Source organism: Aedes albopictus, chromosome 2, assembly GCF_035046485.1.
Source record: "Aedes albopictus strain Foshan chromosome 2, AalbF5, whole genome shotgun sequence".
Taxonomy (NCBI): Eukaryota; Metazoa; Arthropoda; class Insecta; order Diptera; family Culicidae; genus Aedes; species Aedes albopictus.
In genome coordinates this window covers 3,167,487-3,189,332 of record NC_085137.1, presented here as the reverse complement: position 1 = coordinate 3,189,332, position 21,846 = coordinate 3,167,487, and the positions used below count along the sequence as shown (strand labels likewise).

The window sequence follows — 21,846 nt, the reverse complement described above, 5'->3', positions numbered from 1 at the left end:
TTGCCGAAAACCGCAAAATGATCCGACGCTTGTAAAAAAAGTTATTCGCCTTAGGCCAAAAATTGAGATTTTATTATTGATGTTATTCCTATACATGTCAAATGATAAGCACCACCGCGTAATCTGTACGTTATAACTTTCTTCACAAGTGTCGGATCACTTTGCGGTCTTAGGCAAAGTTTTTCGGCATATCCTAGGCTATACTTCAACGTCATTAGCTAGATCGTTTTAGACAAAAAATTTCAATTTATGAGAAAAATGCAAAAAAGCACATTTTCCCTTACCAATTATTATTTGATTTATTTGTTCAAAATCACATTAAAGACAAGACATAATCAACAATAGTACGCCACAATACTCGGTTTGTGGCTGCCGCTCTCCATCCTCGGTCGCGCCCAATGCTCGCCAAGTCACGCTCCACCTGGTCCGCCCATCTACTCTCTGCGCTCCACACCTTCTTGTGCCAACCGGATCAGTTGCAAACACCAGCTTTGCAGGGTTGTTGTCCGGCATTTTTGCAACATGCCCTGCCCACCGTATCCTTCCGGCTTTGGCCACCTTCTGGATGCTGGGTTCGCCGTAAAGTGCAGCGAGCTCGTGGTTCATCCTTCTCCGCCACACACCGTTCTCCTGCACACCGCCGAAGATCGTCCTTAGCACGCGTCGCTCGAAAACTCCGAGTGCTTGCAGGTCCTCCTCGAGCATGGTCCATGTCTCGTGCCCGTAGAGGATTACCGGTCTTATTAGCGTTTTGTACATGGTGCATTTGGTGCGTGGGTGAATCTTTTTCGACCGCAGTTTCTTCTGGAGCCCGTAGTAGGCCCGACTTCCGCTGATGATGCGCCTCCGAATTTCACGGCTCACGTTGTTGTCAGCCGTCAGTAAGGATCCGAGGTACACGAATTCCTCCACCACCTCGAAAGTATCCCCGTCTATCATAACACTACTACCCAGACGGATCCGCTCGTGTTCGGTTCCGCCTACAAGCGTGTACTTTGTTTTTGGAGGCACCTCTCCAATTCGGCCTTCATTTTGGATAATTCGTCGGCCAACACTTTTCTCGTAATCTTCCGCCTCTTAATCCTGTAAAAGGAAACAAAAATTCTCCTTAAGATAACGGTTCCGAGCAAATCAATCTGTTATCTACTTTTAACATTGAACCGTGATTGAAAAACGCCTATTTAATCGGAGTACATTAGTCACTATATTTGGGATTTAGTATTTCAGTTGTTCGTCTTTTCAATGGAATTTCGCGTCCTGAAACCCGTGACATCCGCCTTTCCAATCGGTGCCCAAATATTCTAACACCCGCCTTTCCAATCGGGGTTCACCATTTCTGACATCCGCCTTTCCAATCGGAGTCCAATATTAATAACACTTGCCTTTTCAATTGGGATCATTAATTCACTATTCTCACGTTTTAAATCTAGGTTCATAGTAATTTCTCACTTTTATCAACGATTCACTATTCTATTTTTTTTTTACTCACCTCAACATATTCGCCTCCGATTGAGCCTCCGATTCGGCTTCGCTACCCGCTGCGCCATTGTCGTAACCAGACATGGTTCCTCAAGAATCGGTATCACCGCTGGTAAAAACGACGGAGAAATAAATTCGATAACTCTTGGCCCTGATAAAGGACCGTTGTAGAAAATTATTTCTAATAACTGTACGTCAAATTTTTTCTGATAACTTTTGTGGATAATTTGCTCCAAATAACTCGCAGCCCTAAAAAGAGCTATTGATTTGTGGTTGAATGCTTACTTCTTCGAAGCGCTGCACTGCTTGCTCCACCGATCGAGTTTACTTCACCTCGTTTCACGCCAACCGCTCGTGGCTTTTCCGTCGATGCTACACTACCAACACACGCGGCTCTGCTGCCGTTGCCGACGGTCGAACAGAGATTGTTTCACTACAACGCTCCACGCAATCCGCTCGTGGCTCCGCCGTCGCTGCTACACCGCCGACGTTAACTGGTGGTCGGGAAAGAGAGTTTTTACTCTTCTGCTCCTGCTGCTGGCTGCTGCTGCTTCACTTCCAACGTTCGACCAAAGAATGAGCTTGCTCCGAAATGACATCGCATTTTATAGCTTGAGCGATCCTTCAATCACCAATCACAAACGAGCAAGGGGAAGCCAAGAAGGGGAAGCGATCTAGAAAAGTTAACTCCTCCCTTTTTGTTTCTGAGTGGAAATTACTTAGCGGAATCAAAATTTTACTTGTATCGGAATGCATTCTTTCCCAAATGAATTTCAACACAGGTGTTTTCAAGTTTTATTACATTTATTCATCGCATCGCTTTCTCATACTACACAGATAAACCTTCATCATGCAAAAAGTGCTTCTGCTGTGTTGAGTCAAAGGTTTAAAAAAGAAGGACTGGAAGTGGCGCTTTTTCAAGAACCATGGTCCAATAAACGAAAGATTCTTGGTGTTCTGACACAAAATAGTAACTATTTTATGATGAGCAACAAGATTCTCTCAGAAGCGCTGTCTTAGTACGCAAAACATTAAAAAGCTATCCTATTACAGAGTTTATCAGACGAGACATTGTTGCAATCACGGTAGAGGTACCAACCACTAGGGGTAAAATTGAGATCGCTGTGGCTTCAGCTTACTTTCCTGGTGATGTTCCTGAGGTACATCCTCCAGAGATCGCATCATTTGTTCTATTCTGTAAAGAAAACAACAAATCGTTTATCATTGGCTGTGCTGCCAATGCGCATCACACGTTTTTGGTAGTACGGATATTAACAGTCGAGGTGAGTCACTATTAGAGTTTCTGTCTTCCAACAATATAGACATTTGCAATAATGGTGATAAACCTACTTTCTCAAATGCAATCAGACTAGAGGTCTTGGACATAGAAAACCTCGAAAAGCTGCTCGAACAGAATCCCCAAACTCGTTTTATGAGTGTGTACTACTGGTACATGACGCTGGAGGTAAGCCCATCTCCGGTTAACACCAATCGTGACAACTTCTCAGACTTCGACAGCTCCTCTGTGGATTTAGATCTCTCTATGAGGGATGAGATCACCGGTATACCGGAGGGAATCTTTTCGTTCCATAGGTATTCCACAAATTTTTGCAAGTAAGTTCGGGCATGTTAGTGGGGCCAGACAGTTCTTCACAGATGGTTCCAAAACCGATGATTCGACTGGATTCGGTGTCTACAACGAATTTCATAGCGCCACCTTTATGCTTCAAAAGCCATGTTCGGTATATATTGCTGAGCTAGCGGCTATATACTACACCTTAGAGTACATTCGCACTCTCCCACCTGAGCACTACTTCATTTTTCCGACAGTCTAAGCTCTATGGAGGTTGTTCGGTCAATGAAACTGATGAAGCACTCAGCGTACTTCCTGAAAGGAATACGCCAAGTCTTGAGTGCTTTGTCCAAACGCTCATACATCATCACCATAGCTTGGGTCCCTTCACATTGCTCAATTCCGGGCAATGAGAAAGCGGACTCTCTGGCTAAGGTGGGCGCTAGCGAAGGCGATATTTATGAGCGTCAAATTGCCTTCGACGAATTTTTTGAATTGGCTCGTCAGGAGACCTTGATCATCTGGCAACACAAATGGAGAGATGGAGAGATGGGTAGATAGTTGCACTCCATCATTCCACAGGTGTCGAAGAAGCCATGGTTCAAAGGGTTGGATTTGAGCCGCGATTTCATTCGTGTAATGTGTCGGTTGATGTCCAACCACTATTTGTTGAACGCACATACCTTCCGTGTTGGGCTCTCAGAAAGCAATCTCTGTGTCTGTGGCGTGGCTTACCAGGATATCGAACATGTCGTGTGGGGATGCAATGAGTATCGTGATGTATGATCTGAGCTGCATGAAATTCTCCGGGTCCGAGGAAAACAACAGAAATCCGTTAGAGAAGTGTTGGCAGGACTTGATTTGGAATACATGAACCTGATTTACCAGTTTTTGAAACGTGTTGATGTCAGAGTTTGATGTAGTACGTTCCTTGTTTTCGTTGTCCGCCTTTTGGTTTTGTTGTTCGCCCCTGTCTGTCGTCACCCCCCTTCCGTTTGTCCTCTTCTTGTCGTTTTCTACCGATAAAGTCCTTTCTTTTTGGTTCCGTTACAGATATGGACAATTTGTCCCATCAATGTTTTAGTATAAGTTAGCAAATAATTTAGTTTTAAACCCATAAATCCCTCCTTCCCAATTTTATTTTTTTTTTTCTCAATCCTTAACCTCGAAACAGCCGCGAGTACTTCGGCTTCCCAAACTAACATAGCTTAAGGCAGTAATAAATTGTAAAATGTAAAATCATTGTAAAAAAACAAAAGATTTCGGCTCAGTTATGCTCATGTGGCGCCCGAGCCTTCCAAATAAACGAATAAGTAAAAAAAAACCTCCAAAAATGCCGCGAATACCTGGTCCCAACGCGCCACCTCTTCATCGACTCCAAAGCGGCTTACAACAGCCGAGGCACGATTTTCACGAAATTCGGCCAATTTGTCTGTTTTGCGAATAACATGGGTATTATTCCTAGCTAGAACATTTAGAACGGTGGCAGAACTGATGGTATACGCGACAGAAACGAAGTACATCCAAAGGAACATTTTGATGACCAATTAGCCTTGAAGAGGTTTTGAGAACAGCCATAAAACCTTATACCACTTATTTTGGTTTTATGATAGTTTCAAACATCTCTTCTAGTTTATTTGGCTAAAAAATGTAACTGGGCAGGCGGAACCACAAACGATAGGGCTAGTCTAGGCAGGAGTGTTACGATAGACGGGTACCTTTTTGGAGGTAGTGGAAGGACTTCATCTACCTCGAACAACTCCGTTAGCCGTGAAATACGAAGACGCATCATCAGTGGAAGTGGATGACTATGGAATCCATGGATAACTGGAACAATGTCCATTGAAGAAAGCTGGTATACCGTCGTTGAGCAGCAATACAAGAATTCATAGCAGGCCTTGACTTGACAAGGCGGAGTTTTTCCTGCGACTGACATTTTCTCTCGTTTCAGGGTGAAAATTTTTCAAGGATTGCGGATTGAAGTCGGTGTGCTGCGGTTGGATTCTCGACAGTGGATTACAAGTGTACAACACATAGCGGTATCCTGTGAGCGACGTTGTTCAAGAGTAGAAGTTTACGATCGCTGTTTTTGAACGTTTCGTTGGATTGCGGCTCGAAGGATCGTTTGGTCGTGGTCGTTTTCAAGAGGTCGTTTCGGATTGATCCTTGGGGGGAATTTGGATATTAGTCAAGAATCAAGTTCCTTTTGACAAGAAATCCTCATTGTTAAGTATAGTTTTGATTGTTATTTTTTTTGTTTTATTTCTCTGAAAGTAAGTTTTTTGTTTTTGCTATTGCCCATTGATTAATTTGTATTCCCCGTTGATTTCCAATCATGGAAACCGACGGGGATTCACCCAATTCAAAAGAGGAGGATTTGTCTGCTATTCCTGCAGCAACCTCGAAACCAGTTAGAGTGAAAATTTTTCCATCTACTTTTCTTGGTCAATATGTAGTTTATTTCAGGAAAAAGGAGAGGCCAATTAATGTTCTCCTTATTTCCGCTGAAGTTTACAAACGATACAAATCAGTAAAGGAAATCAAGAAGGTTTCTTTAGATAAATTAAGGGTAGTTTTTGGTTCTCGTGGAGATGCAAATGCTCTCCTTGAGTCAAATTTATTTCAAAATTCGTATCGCGTGTACGCTCCATGCGATTCATGCGAAATTAATGGTGTCATTTATGATGAAACTCTATGTTGCGATTGTTGTGACAACAGCGATGACATCATAAATTTTGGTTTAGGAATTTTTAAAAATAAATCCATTTCCCCAGTAAAAATTTTGGATTGTAGTCGATTATCAAAATTAATTTTTAAAGGCAATGAATCGAAGTACATTCATTCGGATTGCATAAAGATTACTTTTGCCGGTTCTGTTCTTCCGGATATTTTATCGGTTAATAATGTAACTTTTGATGTTAGACTATATTTTCCGAAATTGATGCATTGTACTCGATGCCTTTTGTTTGGACACACTTCAGAATATTGTTCAAATAAACCTAAATGTTCCAAATGTGGACAACCTCATTGTTCATCAGAATGTAGTAAACATTCAGATGAGTGTATTTATTGTCAAAAACAGCACAACTCTCTTAAAGATTGTTCAGTTTATAAAGCTAATCAAAAAAAAATACAATCAGCAAATCAAAATCAATCATCAATTATCTTATTCTGAAATTTTGAAAGCTTCTGGTGATTTTAGTTCGGCTAATATTTATGAAACATTATCTGATGCTGATAACGACGATTCAAATCAGGATTCCAATCAATTTATTTATAAACCACCAATCAAAAGGAAAAGATCCAAAGTTTTTTCTGATAGACATGATACTAATGATCCTCAACCATCAACATCATTTGATACAAACTTCCCTCCTCTTAATACTTCCTCTACTCCACGAACTATACCTGGATTTCAAAGAGTAGATAAAAATGAAAATAAAAATAATAATGATAATGTTACAAACTCATCAAATAATAATGAAAATGATGATAACTCTATTTTAAAAATTTTGGAGCAAATAGTTGAATTTCTAGGATTTAGTGATTTTTGGAAAAATTTAATTAAAAAAGTTTTACCATTTCTTGCCTCACTTTTTGAAAAATTGAATGCATTTGGACCCCTCATTGCTTCATTGTTCTCGTTTTAATGGCTTGTATTAATCAAAATTTATTCAATATTTTGCAATGGAACTGTCGCAGTATTATACCCAAAATTGATAGGTTGAAAACTTTATTATTTAATTTGGATATTGATATTTTTTGCTTAAATGAAACTTGGTTGATTGATAGCAAACATTTGCATATTTCTTTTTATAACATCATTCGTAAAGATAGAAATGATTCATATGGAGGAGTTTTGATTGGAATCCGTAATGGTATTCAGTTTAAACATTTGAATTTACCTTTCGAATCATCAATTGAATTTATTGCCATTTCTGTTAATAATAATAATACAGAATTTTCTATTGTTTGTGTTTACATTCCTCCCAATACCACTTTTCAAATATCACAAATGAAAACTATTTTAGATAATATTCCATCTCCATTTTTTATATTAGGAGATTTTAATGCTCACAATATAGCTTGGGGAAGTGACAAATCTGATAGTAGAGGTAATTTAATTATGGATTTAATTGATGAACTAAATTTAAATATTTTGAATGACGGATCTTTTACGAGGATTGCTGTTCCTCCAGCTCAACATACTTGTATTGATTTATCTCTTTGTTCAAACTCTTTATCTTTCATTTCTTCTTGGAAAACAATTGATGATCCGAATGGTAGTGACCATTTACCAATTTTGATAGGGATTTGTAAAACAGATCATAATCAATCATATAATAAACCTTATGTTCCTGATTTATGCAAAAATGTTGATTGGCAGAAGTTTGCTGATCTTATTTCATTTTCTTTGAATACTTTTGATCATTCTGTTTCTCCACTTGAAAATTATAAACTTTTTTCTGAGATATTAATGCGTTGTTTACTTAAATCTCAAAAATACAAAATTATTTCAAAACCTGCTAATAAAAAACGTCCTTCATTTTGGTGGGATAGTGATTGTTCATTTGCCCTGAAAAATAAATCAGAAGCTTTTAAAAAATTTCGCCGTTCAGGATCACGGGAAAATTATTTTTCATACTGTAAAGCAGAAGCGCAATTTGTTCGTGTAACTAAATTTAAAAAGAGGAATTATTGGAAACATTTTATTGAAAATCTAGACAGAGAAACATCTTTATCAACATTATGGTCTGTAGCTAGAAATTTAAGAAATTACGACTCTTCTTCGCCAAATATTTCGGAATATTCTGAAGACTGGATTGAAAAATTTGCATCTAAAATTTGTCCCAATTATGTTCCTCAATTCATTAACTTCAAAAATCATCAGAAGTATAATTACTTTCCAGAACTTTGCGCTTCTTTTTCCATAGAAGAATTAGATTTAGCATTATCTATTACAAATAATACTTCTCCGGGGATTGATAATATAAAATTTGTTGTGTTGCAAAATTTACCATTAGAAGGAAAGACACATTTATTGTCATTGTATAACTTATTTTTATCCCAAAATATATTTCCAACAGAATGGCGTTTTATCAAAATTGTTAGTATTGTTAAACCAGGCAAAGATCCTTCATCGGTTGATAGTCGTAGACCGATTAGTTTATTATCTTGTCTTCGTAAACTCATGGAAAGAATGTTATTGAATCGTCTTGAATTATGGGCCGAGAATAATCAAATTTTGCCATCTTGTCAATTTGGATTTAGGAAAGGATCTGGCACTCGAGATTGTGTTGCTCTTTTAGCTTCACAAATTAATTTAGCATTTAATAAAAAACAAGATGTTGTATCAACTTTTCTTGATGTTTCTGGTGCCTATGATTCGGTATTAATTGATTTACTTTTTAATAAATTAAACAATTTAAAAATTCCAATAATAATTACAAATTTTCTATATAATCTCTTTTCATTCAAAATTCTACATTTTTTCCATGAAGGATCCTCAAAATTGATTCGGTATAGTTATTTTGGTCTTCCTCAAGGATCTTGCTTAAGTCCCTTTTTATATAATTTGTTCACTAGTGATATAATATCTATCATTCCAAATGGTTGTTATTTTTATCAGTTTGCGGATGATAAAGTTCTTTCTATTTGTGGAAATAATAGAGAAATAATTCGTCATTTTATGCAATGCACATTAGATAACATTGGATCTTGGGCTCATAATAATGGTTTCACTTTTTCAGTAGCAAAAACAAAATTCATTTTATTTTCTCGTAAACGTTCTCTCATTAGTATTAATTTGTACCTCAATGGTCATGAAATTGAACAAGTTGATGACTATAAGTATTTAGGAATTTGGTTTGAATCAAAATTATTGTGGAATAAACATATTCAACACGTTCAAAAAATTTGTTCAAAAAGAATAAACTTTCTCAAAACCATTACAGGCACTTGGTGGGGTGCACATCCATCTGATTTGATAATACTCTATAAAACAACTATTCGTTCTGTTTTGGAATATGGTTGTTTCACTTTTATAAACACAACTCATACACACTTTTCTAAATTAGAGAAAATTCAATTCCGTAGTTTGAGAATCTGTCTAAAATTAATGAACTCTACTCATACTAAATCTGTAGAAGTTCTAGCGGGTATTATTCCACTCAAAGTGCGTTTGCACGAGCTTAATTGCAAATTTGTGTTACAATGTATCAATAAAAATCATCCATTAATTGACATTTTGAAATGCTTATCAATAATAAATCCTACTTGTAGAATATTGCATTCATTTCAATATTGTTGCTCATTGAATATTGCGAAAATTTGATTCCCTCAGTTAATTTCCATAATTTTGATATTAATATCCATTCATTTACTCCTATTATTGATTTATCATTCCATGAAGAATTAAAACAAATTCCTAGTTTTGAAATTCCTCGTTTTGCATCTTCGTTATTTCAACGAAAATTTATTGGTTTTGATGTTCATCAGATTTATTTTTCTGATGGGTCATTGATTCAAAATGTTGCTGGATTTGGTATATATAATTACACTTCTACTTATTTTTATAAATTACAATCCCCTTGTTCTATATTCATTGCTGAATTAACTGCTTTATATTTTACTTGTACGATAATTAAAAAGTTAACTCCAAATATATTTATTATATGTACGGATAGTTTAAGCTGTTTAAATGCTATCAAATCCATAAATTTTAACTTCAAAACACATCATATCATATTAAAATTAAAAGAAGAATTATATAATTTATACCGTCAGGGGTTTATTATCAAATTTGTATGGATTCCAGCCCATTCTAATATATATGGCAATGAGCAAGCTGATACATTGGCTAAATTAGGTGTTCGTTGTGGTGTTATATATAATCGTCAAATTGCTTCTTCTGAATATCATACTGTATTGAAAACTAAATCTTTACATGATTGGCAACTTTCTTGGAATTCCAGCGATAAAGGCCGTTGGTGTCATTCCATTCAGCCAATTGTAAATCACACTTCATGGTTCAAAAAATTGTTTGTTGGAAGAAATTTTATTTGTTCATTATCAAGACTTATTTCAAATCATTATATTTGTAATAGTTATTTGTATCGCATTAATATTAAAGATTCTAATTTATGTGATTGTGGCGATTTTTATGAGGATATTGATCATATAGTTTTTAATTGTAATAAATATAGTATACCTAGAATTTCATTCCTTAGTAATTTACAAAAACCTCATGATACGTTTCCTGAGTCTGTTCGAGATATATTAGCAAGTAAATTTCTTCCAAATATGCAATTGTTATATAGATTTTTAAATGACATTTCTTATTTAGTATGATTTATAAACATAATGATTTTTTTTATATTTTGAATGATTCTCGCATTTTTTCTGTTTTTTCAGGATTGAAGAAAATATAAAATCGATGGAGGATTGCCTGGTTTTCGGTTGAGGATCCACTATCAAGATTCCGGCTCTGCGATGGATAAATTCCGTTTGAGCCTTTAGATTAGTTTTAAAATATTTTATTTTTGTAATGATTTCTGAAAAGAAAAAGAGGTTTTGCGCCCTTTTGAGAATGATTTTAAATGTAAATCGCTCAAGGGGGCTTTTCCCTCTTTCTAAATTTTGAATTAAAATAAATAATAATAATAATAACAATACAAGAATTTTCAAAGGCATTGATTAAATGGATTCTGACAGTACAGGGTAATCCTGAGTTTCAAACAATCGAAAAAAATCCCTTCCATAAAACCCGGACGTTTCTTTCACAGGAACCACAACGGACGCCGGCTAAATTCAAGCAATTTGATTGAAGACTTTATTTTACGGTAGTACCATCTTACTTTTGGTTGTCATCGAGCATGCAGCGGCTTGTACCGCTAGCTGTCACTTAATAATAGCATATCCTCTCTTCCGCTTACTTCCTGTGTGGGTACTTACCACGGGGTCAGACGTGTCCGTCCATAAGGTAGGTAAATACCGAATTTCTGTTTGACATCGTATTTTTTACAATCGAAAAGAGTAATTGGAAAATTACAATATGAAATACCTGCACTTATCTTTCCAGCGTTTCGTTTTCATTCTTCCACGAGATGCCTATCGATTTTCATCACACTTTCTATATCTCAACGCTCTAGAGCTTTGTTCTTGCACAATGCTACTGTTTCTAGATAGTTGCATCTCTCTTCTATGTCACGATTTCGTTTAAATAAAGTTCTCTTGTCCGTTATATATAGAGTAGTAATTTCTTACCTGGAGCGTAAACTAAACTCTACAAGCTACAAATATATGTTGGTTTTCAGTATTCTTTTGTTTTCCTGAATGTATGTGTGTGTGTGTGTATTTGACTTTTTACAACCGACTAACTAAACTATTGACAGAACTATTGTGAACTTCCTCTCTCAACGGGTAATGGGGTCATTTCATTTGATTTCATTCTTTACAACACGTCACTAACCGGCTATAGTATGGGATGTAGATATAGCTGGAAATTTTGTTTAACTGGCGGTTCAAGAAAACAATTACACAACGGTAATTTAGTTAGGTTCGATTCAGCCTTCAGAAAAACTTACTCACTAGGATTTTGTGTTCTGTTACGAATTTCCTATTGTGTATTGCACATACAGTTATAATTGTGTTTGTGTGTTAGACTTTTTTGCTTCATTGCATTGGCAACTGGGGGTTATTTGGCAAACGAAAAAGGGAAGATTGAAATAAAAACTTGTGGGTTACCACGACTATGTAGATGCATAAATTCTTCTTTATGCGTCTCCTCAAGTTCTCAAATTTATGCATGAAAATGTTATAACTTATATCAAAGAATATAAGGTTACAGAAAATATGGGATTTGCATACAGTTTTGCAACAACATCTTTCATGTCCCACATTTATAATGATGACAAAAAAGTATCGTAAACTTTTAATGTGTTACAAAATGTTTGAAAGCTGTCTTAGGATGTTGATGAGGTTTACGAAAGCGAAGCGTAAGTTTTAAATAGAACGAAGTTTTATGTAGTAACAATGACAGACAGATCCCTACACTTTTTACTGCAAAATATCTTCATAAAAATATATGTGTTCATCACTCTACAAAGATTTAGAATACACTGTTTCCTGTTCTCAAATAATTACAAAAAATACTCTGCCTAGGACAGATCATATCCATACCATGTGTCTACTCCAAACTATTGCAAACCGATATCTACACAATCGAAGCTATATACAGGGCCGGATCTAAGGAGGGGCCAGGGGGGCCCGGGCCCCCACATTTTAGGGGCCCCCACAAAAACTTTTTTGGTTGCTAACATCAGCATTATTTTTCTCATATTGCTCAAGTACTGTTCGAAAATAAGGAAAAACATTTTTGGTCATCTCTCCGAGGGGCCTCCACATTCGCTCGGGCCCCGGGCCCCCACAATCCTTAATGCGGGCCTGGCTATATACCATGTAGGTGCTGCTATCATCATTTCAAATAGCTCTAGCTAAATCTGCTCATCGTAGGTGGGCTTTGTAGTGACTCTTTGATAGAAATAGGAAACTTTTGAATTCACTCTAGTCTCGAAGGGGTCGCTAAGGGATCGTACAGTGGGGGTCACTAGTTTGAGGATTGTCTGTCTCTCTAAGCACGTTTTGACGATGACGACGACGGAGTTTTAGTTTTTAGCGTGGACCCATTAGTAACTCTTGTTGTCGAGAAAACCCAGTTGATTGACAGTTGATTTTTTTGGTCTGGAACCATTGCGAACGTGTCGGTTTGGCATACAAATCTGGATAATTTATTCGTAACATTCAAACATAAACGAGATTTTTTTTTAAATAAGTTCAGTCGAAATCTTCATTTTTGCGCATATAAACGTTTCCGTATTCAGTGATGATACATTGATTAGAAAACACGATTGAATATGATGAGGTCGTTGTTCGGTTGATTATTAACTTTTATTCTCATTATTCTTAGCCAATAGGTAAAATGCAAATTGTTAAACTGATTGATTGTCATACATAGCAAGGATGGGGTTCATACAATACACGCTCAATGTGTCCTGCATAATTCACACACGCCTCTATTTCAGAATCCCAATTGGTCCGGGGCCTTTTTTAAATGGTAAAATCCTTGATTTCTTTGGGCCTAAATTATCTTTGTTCCGGGTCAGACCTGACAAGTCTTTCAGAGGCATCGTTGCATTCATCTTAGTCTTACTGAGGCGACGGGTAATGTCGCAGAGGTTACATGTAGCCGGTTTTTACAGTCTTCGTCGACTTGAAAGTTTGCCCACGCTCGTTTCTTCCGTCTACATTACATTCTTCTAGAGAACCCAAGAGCGCTGTTGGGCTACGTCTATGGCTCCTCGTGTTTTCGCACGCTCAATCGCGTCTCTGGCGTTTCGTAGATCCTGTATCTTCTTCTATGTGTCATCTGTGATCCACTTTTTCCTCTGGGTGCGTAATAAAGTTGTCGAAACCAACCTTAAAGATCGACGATAGTAAGCCTTTCCATGTGACAGGTGCGTGTATGCGTTTGTTTACAACGGTTGAACAACAGCTGCTGACACGGACTTGTCATGTCATTTCTATAGCAGAACCGTCAAAGACCCAAGACTGATTTAAGACGTCAAATGAAAAGGCCCATTGAGGATCCTAATACCTAAGCTTTGAGATCTTATCAACGAGAACACTCAGCAATTGAACTGAACATCAACTGAATACTGTTCAGGCATCCCTGATGTTCAAGAAACTCGATAACTGTACTAATTATGTTGTACTCGCCTTCCACCTGACACTCGAAATGAGTTTGATTATGGCTTTGAAACGACAACGTTCTTCATTTGGGTACGCCATAGCCATGGCTTTGGAAGAAGCTTGCTCTACGAGGTCTGCAAGGGTCGCAAGAAGAACTCCTCCTTGAGTGGAAATCTTATCTGGCTAAGTTAGGAAACAGTGTAGAAGAATGTAACTCCTGAAGTTCATAGGCACAAAATATGTGCCTATGGACAAATTGAATGTAAATACTGCGAAAAAAATCCACGTAGTTCTGGTGGAGTTTGAACCCACGTCTCCTCAAGTTCGCTAGGCAGGGCGTGTTAACCAACTACGCCACAGAATAGGTCTAAAGCCAACTTCCGCAGAATCGTTACCTGTTCTGTGGGGAAGTTGGTTAACATGCATTACTCAGCGAATTTGAGGAGACGTGTATTCAAATTAATAATCAGTAAGAGCGTTTTGAATTGTATTGTATAGAGCTTAACAAAGGAATGGAAATTTTCTAACTTGTTGATAACAAGTTGCTATGCTGCTGTTGCAGTAATGTGGTTGCTCGGTTGCTACTCCAACATCCCCGCTCAACCGAACAATCCTAATTTGATTCGAAGTAATGATAACGCCTTCGTGAATGTGTCAGCGGTTTGTTCATTGCTAGATATAGGGTCTGGGACCATTTGGGCAGGAGCACCTATTTTGGGCACTTGCTGCTATAACTCAGTCAATTTCAAACCGATTGACTTGAATTTTGAAACATGGCTAGCTACTGTGCCTAGCTGATCGTGTCTCAAAAATCAAGCCAATCGGTTCAAAATTGACTGAGTTATAGCAGCAAGTGCCCAAAATAGGTGCTCCTGCCCAAACGGTCCCAGACCCTATGTACACAAAATTTTGAAAATACCATCTCGAATCTTGCCACAAAATTGTATCGAATATCCACGTAATTCATACGCCGGTGGTCTCGGGGCTCCTCTGCTATCTGAACGCACGATTGGATCTCTTCAAATACTGAATTCAAACATATAGCCGAATTCTTGCAGTAAATTACACAGAGATAGCTTTACACATGGCTTGCCTAAATGAAATATACTCAGCTTCAGTCTGGGATAAAGCCTTGGATAAAGCTACTGTCCCAAGTAACAATTTTGGTTTTATGCATTACTCCAAGGGTGTTATAAAGCAACACTGATAAAACCCTGGTCACTGCAAATTAATCTTCAAAACCTCCACCAAAACCTCTTGTAGATCAGAATATGTCTAGTTGGCCCACCCTGGAGAAGGTTGTGAAATGTATGTATATACTCGCAATCAAAACAAAAAGGTAACACGATCATTGCTTTGAAGACCTTTTGAAAGCCAAATACAAACTGAAAATAAAACAACACGGCTTTTGTGATAGCCATGATAATGCCACTTTACCTAGATGAAAGCTGTTCTCACTAGAAAATGATTTTATCGTAACATTTTTGAATTCATAAATTTCATTCGGCTTTGACAGATTAGTTTCCATGAAAGAAAAACAAATGAAAACAAATCCACAAATTTTAACTGAAGTGTTTTCTCCTGTTTTCAAAGTGGAGTATTTATCAGCCAGTGCCTTTGTTCCATATGCGCAACGAGATTTTCAGTGAAATATACATGAAAATATGTGAAATTCTAAGTACCCCCTTAAAATTCCTAAAATTTTAAATAATTTTGAAAATTAAAAAAAAAATCTCCCCGTGACAATGTTTATTAGAAATTTTTTTTTTATATTCGTTTGTTTGTGTGTTTCCAGATGTGGCATACATATTTTGATCACCTAAAGTTGCATCATAAAGTCAGCTAACAGTAGATCTCATTATTAGAATATACAGCCAAAGAAAGTGAAACTAACATGGACGTGCTACAAACAAGTATTTTTCCTTAGCAATGTTGTTTTGCTTTTAAGAAGTCCGAAAAAAGAGCACAATGTTCTGATTTGGCATTTATTGATGCCATACTGTTGTATTAAATGTCACTTGTAGATCGTTTAGTTATTTTTCTGCTTTTATGCTAACCAAGTAGCATTCAGCATTACTTTGACAGCTGAGGCAGTGTTTTCATTTCATCCAGGGTTCAATTGAGATTGAGTAATTTCTTCTGTTCATTTTCTACTATTTTTATGGATTTGAACCGACCAAAAAGGCCGATCTGTAGATCGGTATACCTTATATTCCGTGAAAGCCGTGATTGACTACTTAACATCTTAATCGCTTTACCATCGTTCGTGTGTTTTCATGTGCCCAATTGGTTGATATGTGAGCTATTTGATGTGGTTCATTTGCGTCTGTATGTATGGCTCTTGTACGTACTGGTACTATGATGTCAAGTGCGCGGACCACTCGACGGGAACTTGTAATCAAGAATATGTATCGGAATGCTTCTCGTATAAATGATGCCGGTGGCGGTGATCTCCGACGGGCCGGCCGTAAGTATTTGACGATGTATGACATTGACTCAACACCTGTATGTTTCGATAGTGGAAAGCGGTGCATTTCATAATAAGGATGAAACACAATATTTCATAATATTGTTTTGAGAAAAGAACGCAAAGTTGTGCAGCAATATACCTAATTCTGGGCGTCTACATTAATTTGTTCGTATTTCTCGCTTAAAATGTGCTTTCCCAATGTCAACATGTAAAAAATGAATACAGAGTGATGTATTTTATAAAACCTTTTTCCCAGGCCGGATAGCAATACATAATGCCATTTCCCCTGTGCTGAAACCGATTAACTTTAAAGTGGCTTTTGTAATAACAAAACAGTATTATGCAGTATTTTATCAAGGCAATTTTAAAATCATAATTTCCAGTTTTACTATGATGGCTTTATGAATGGCTAGAGGACCTCTTTTAGTTAAACTTTAAATCCCAGCAACCTTTGACTTCATTGTTTGGCTGAGTATGGTTTAGAAAACATCTTGAGGAGCAGAAATAAAACTTGACAATTTTGCATCAATAAATGCACTATCTAAACAAATTAGCACGTCAACTGCTACAATTAAACCGTTATAAATACCAAGAAAAGCTAAAAGGTTGCTGATTTGTTACTTGGGGTGATTTGCTTCTTTGTGTTCCATGACACTGTCAATCCAAATGCTCGAAACGTTTGGTTAAATAACATCCTTTTGATCTTCGCTACATAATCCAGTGAGTTTGAGACAATGATGTCGTCAACGTACAGTAACACGTACGAATTGACCTGCTCGTTCCAACTTCTTGGCGACTGCTTCAAGCCAAATAACGATTTCTTCAATCGGCAGTCCAGCTCCGGATTCGCGCTCGATAGTCCCTCACGTTGAAACATTTACTACAGGGATAGACAAAACAAAATGATCGGGACAGGCAAAATTTTCACTTTTCAAAAAATGTTCAACTGGCTCTAACTTTTCGAATATCGCATCGAATATTCTAAAATTTTTACTGTAAGCTCATCAACTGTATCAGTGGTCCAAATCGGGAAAAGATCGGGCTATTCTCCACGAAGTTATAAAGATTCTTGAAAAAGGTATAATTATCCAATAGCCAAATTTGAGCTGTTATATCTCCGTATTCAATGAACCGAATGCAAAGAAATTTTGACCATTAATGACTTATATAATGAGCTGTGAAAAGCCTAGTAGTTGAACTCACAGTATAAATTTCAGAATATTCGATGCACTTTTCGAAAAGTTACAGTTACCGTGACCGGCCCTAATTCTGCGCAGTTCCTAATTCGGCGCACTTTCTCGAATATACCACAAAATCACGAACGCTAGCTCAATATTAGCTTCAAATATATTTTTTGAATATTGCTTCAATAGTAATGAAAAAGTTTGTGAAGAAAAATTTTTCAAATCAACAATCATTATTTTGTAAAAAAAATAAAATGACGTTGCAAGTACTGTAAATTGCCTGAAATCTGTGTCCGTTAGCGAAGGTGCTAAAAAGTTGTCTCATGAGCTGAAGCATTTTGCGACATAAATAATGAAGAGAATGTCTGCTTTTCCATGCGCATCCTGTATTGCTGTCTTCGAGGAATCAGAATCGGCGAAAAACAATTGAGTTTTCTTCTTCTTTTTTTAATCTTCCTGCTCTTCTTAGGTGCGCAGAATTAGGAACCGGTATAAAATGGTGGTCCTAATTCTGCGCAGACATTTCAACACTAAGTTTTGAACATATAATTAATAAACAAACATCATATAAATGCCACCATAGTTATAACTAGGATATTCTATGTTTCTAGCAATCCGGTGAATGTAATTACGGCTCAAAAAGTTAGTTAATGAACTTTGAAGGCTAATTTACGATTTTTGAATTTTTGATCTGATAGTTCGACCGGACTAACCACTGGTTTTAAACATTTGCTATCAGCCTCGGGGGAAATTTTATGTATTCATGCAAGCATTCGTCAAATACGATATATGATGTGAGTTAACATGGAATTTTCTTAAACAGTAGAAACCCTGTAGTTAGACAAGAAAGAAGTCTCAGTTTGCAAACAAAGATTGTGCCACCTTGTCATGGCGAAAAAGTTTATATTGCCTTTAGAAATGAAAGTAAATTTTACTAAAATGTGCATATGCGAATAACTAAAAAGTTTCACGTAGTAGTATTCGATAATGCTACAACATCCTTTTGTATATTATGATTAAAATTCCCTTTGCTCAGTAATCAAAGTAGGTAGTATCAATGTTGAGGACATGCAAAGTTCCAATATGGTCGTAATGTCGTATAAAAGTTGAAAATGAAGAATTCAATCGAATTTCATCTATGAATCATGTTCTCATTACAATATGTTATCTTTTTAGAGTTTTTCCTATGTGCGCAGAATTAGGAACATTAGTGCGCAGAATAAGGAACATTCCAAAAAAGGGTGCGCAGAATTAGGAACAGAGACACACTTTAGAATTTTCATGATTTTACATATAAATTGAGTGTTTTGTATAAGAATCATATTTTTCCCTCATTTACAAAGCTAATAACTATGTGCAGTCAAAAATTCAGCCAAATCGGTTCGATTTGAAATTTGTTACAGCTGACTGAAAATGAAAAAGTCTTAGATGCGCAGAATATGGGCCCCCCACGGTAGTTGAACATTTTTTGAAAAGTGAACATTTTGCCTGTCCCGATCATTTTGTCTATCCCCTTAGATATCGTCTTTCAAGAGGCCGTAAGAGGAATGCAATTTCCACGTCTATCTGATGTACATAGTACTGCTCTTGATTCACCACTGATCGCTATAGTAATACTTGAATGATCGTAAACTTCGCCACAGGTGCGTATGTTTTGTCAAAGCCGAATCCCCTTCTCTGGGTAGCCTGCTTCTCAGCTTAGTGTTCTATGAGCACTTCCACATTTATTAACTGAGAGCTTCCTCTGCCAATGACCATTTTGCATGTGTATATCGTGTGGCAGGCACGAAGATACTCTATGCCCAAGGAAGTCAAGGAAATTTCCTTTACGAAAAGATCCTGGACCGACCGGGAATCGAACCCGTCACCCTCAGCATGGTCATGCTGAATACCCGTGCGTTTACCGCCTCGGCTAGATGGGCCCATGGCCCATGGCACCAGCAACACATAGTGGACGAATCAAAAAATCCAGCAGCATGTATCAGTTAACCTTCCTTCATCTTCAAACGACTCGACTGTTTTCGAACCTCGTCCAAACCTGCGTTCCTAAGGACTTATTCGCTTACATGTTCTCCGGGCTTATCCACATTTAGTTGGCCGATTGTGATGCAGTCCCTATCTCACCTTTTTCTTTTTGGCGTATAGTTCTCACTTGGACAAAGCCTGTTTCTCAGCTTTGTGTTCTATGAGCACTTTCACAGGTATTAACTGAGAGCTTCCTCTGTCAATGACTATTTTGCATGTGTGTATCATGTGGCAGGCACGAAGACCCAAAGAAGTAAAGGAAATTTTTTTTTACGAAAAGTTCCTGAACCTACCGGGAATCAAATCCGTCTCCCTTAGCATGATCCTGAGTGAATACTCATGCCCTTATTACAGCTGCAGATAATATGCAGTATTATAGAACCCTATTCCTTGCCAGCCGCTAACTTCAATCAGTTTTACTTATTGGAAACGTAATTTTGAAAGACTCTTTTCGAACAAAATATGTCCGATTGGCAAATGGCAAATGTTTAACTTTTTTGCATTCTTGATTATATTGATCGCTTTTACATAACCCCCTTCCGGTCTTGACGGTATCTGTTGTAGAGCCTTTCAATCGAATAACTGGCTTCAACATGTCGAGTGCTATCCAGCTGGAATTGGCTCTTTCGGTTATTTGTTAGTATTGGCTTTCTTGCTTTGCTGTTGACTGTCTTTGTTTGTAAATGTGTGTAAATTGGATGCTTCACAATCTTGTCACTTTAGAATGATTTTTGTTACTGACTTAAATCCACTTAATCCTGTTTTTTTTCTTCTCTATAATACACCTACAAACTAAACACCATCCTGAAATACGGCTGCCTACGATTGTAATACCACTAAACATAAAATATATGTATGTATAAATGACTCGAAACGTGTACATCCCTATGCGCGTAAAGTAATCTGTACAATTTTAAATAATATATCTTCACAATGAAATTAAAATAAAAGGAAAATAAATGATCCTAATCACCCCTCGCGCCCCTCCCCCTCCTAATGTCCGCCCCAGTGCTGAACGTCGTCATCGATAAACTCCACGTGGGTAAAGGGAAAGTGACCTACCTTGCCGCGCAGCTCGCCCTCCCACTGCCCGTTGATGTTGGTTTTGATGACCTTGATCACGTCGCCGACGTTCAGCTTGAGGGCCGTCTCGTCGTACGCGTTCGGAACGCGTTCCTGTTTCACCCGGGCCAACGCCGGCAGCTGTCGGTTGAGGTTCGATTTGAAGACGTTGGAATTATCCGAAGAATGGTGCAATCCGACCGGTGGCGGCGGCGGAGGGTGCGGATGGTGATTTCCGGATCCGGTCGAATTTGGTGGCCTCTCGATGATGTTCTCCTCGTACCGCGTCACGTACGGAACCGGGATTTGACCGGTTTGGCCCTTGGCATTCTTCGCAGTCCACCACTGTTCCTCGTCTTTGTTGATGATTTCCAGGATTTCTCCCTTCCGGAATGGCAAATCGTCCGGATCGCTTCCGTCAAAATCGAATTTCCCTATCACCTTCTCGTACCGCCGGATGGCTGGCCTCCGCAGAGGCGTCGTGTCCAGATAGTGCAGCTTATAGAATGTCAGCAAATCCGGGAAATCGCTGAAAGTCTGATCCCCGATCCGGAACATGGAGCAATCGTCTCCGGTGTGAATTTTGTTAATAATGTAATGACTGACTTTGGAGTCCTCGCGGACGCACAGAACGAAATCTCCCACAATGGTTGTGCTATCTCGGACCAGAAATACTCCACTTTCGCGTTCGTTCATCAGCAGGTCGGTTGCGTCCTGGCGGGACATGGGACCGAAGTACCACGCGGTACGATCGTGAACATCGAACGAGGACATTGTGTGGCGTCCTTGGAGGCCCTTCTAGAGGGAGCCCTTCGGATCAGACTATGACGGATGCGACCTGAAAGAATATTATAGTCTTAGTATTGACGGCAAAACATTCGAAAGCACATTACTCACCTAGTTCAGAGCTAATACTATCTCCGTAATACGTTTTTGATTAATAGTCAAACGCCGGCAGAGAGCACTTAGGAATTTGGCTTTTCGTCAATCTGAAAAGAAAAAAAAAACAGAAAAGTAAAACAACAGAACTTAATTTTATAGGTTTCCATAAGCACTCTGAAGGAAGTCGAAACCTAAACAGATGATTTCTTATGACCCCCTCCCCTGTTTCTCCTCGCATCTTTCGAAGACCTACTACACCACATATAACCGAGAAGTTTTCGACGGCCCTATAAAATGTTGAATACGAGAAAATAAGTGTCAAGTTACTCAATAAAAGTTCTAGAACTTCTATCAGGTATCAGAAGGCCGGCTCCAGAGGCACGTTATCCTCCATTTGGGACATTTGTGCCATCGCCATACAT

The 21,846-nt window shown here is 37.9% G+C and overlaps 1 protein-coding gene across 1 annotated transcript; it reads right to left on the bottom strand.

Annotated features, from left to right (window-relative positions):
- Positions 1-10,856: 10,856 nt before the first annotated feature.
- On the bottom strand, positions 10,857-21,564 carry LOC115262179 (adapter molecule Crk). The gene is made up of 2 exons (XM_062849020.1): positions 21,440-21,564; positions 10,857-21,380 (listed from the first exon to the last, which is right to left on the bottom strand). The coding sequence occupies exon 2, from the start codon at positions 21,314-21,316 to the stop codon at positions 20,474-20,476; it is 843 nt and encodes a 280-aa protein (XP_062705004.1). The 5' UTR covers positions 21,317-21,380; positions 21,440-21,564; the 3' UTR covers positions 10,857-20,473.
- Between the last annotated feature and the right edge of the window lie 282 nt (positions 21,565-21,846).

Excerpts from the sequence above, each read along its gene's own strand:
- LOC115262179 (XM_062849020.1), bottom strand. The coding sequence starts at position 21,316 with ATGTCCTCGTTCGATGTTCACGATCGTACCGCGTGGTACTTCGGTCCC.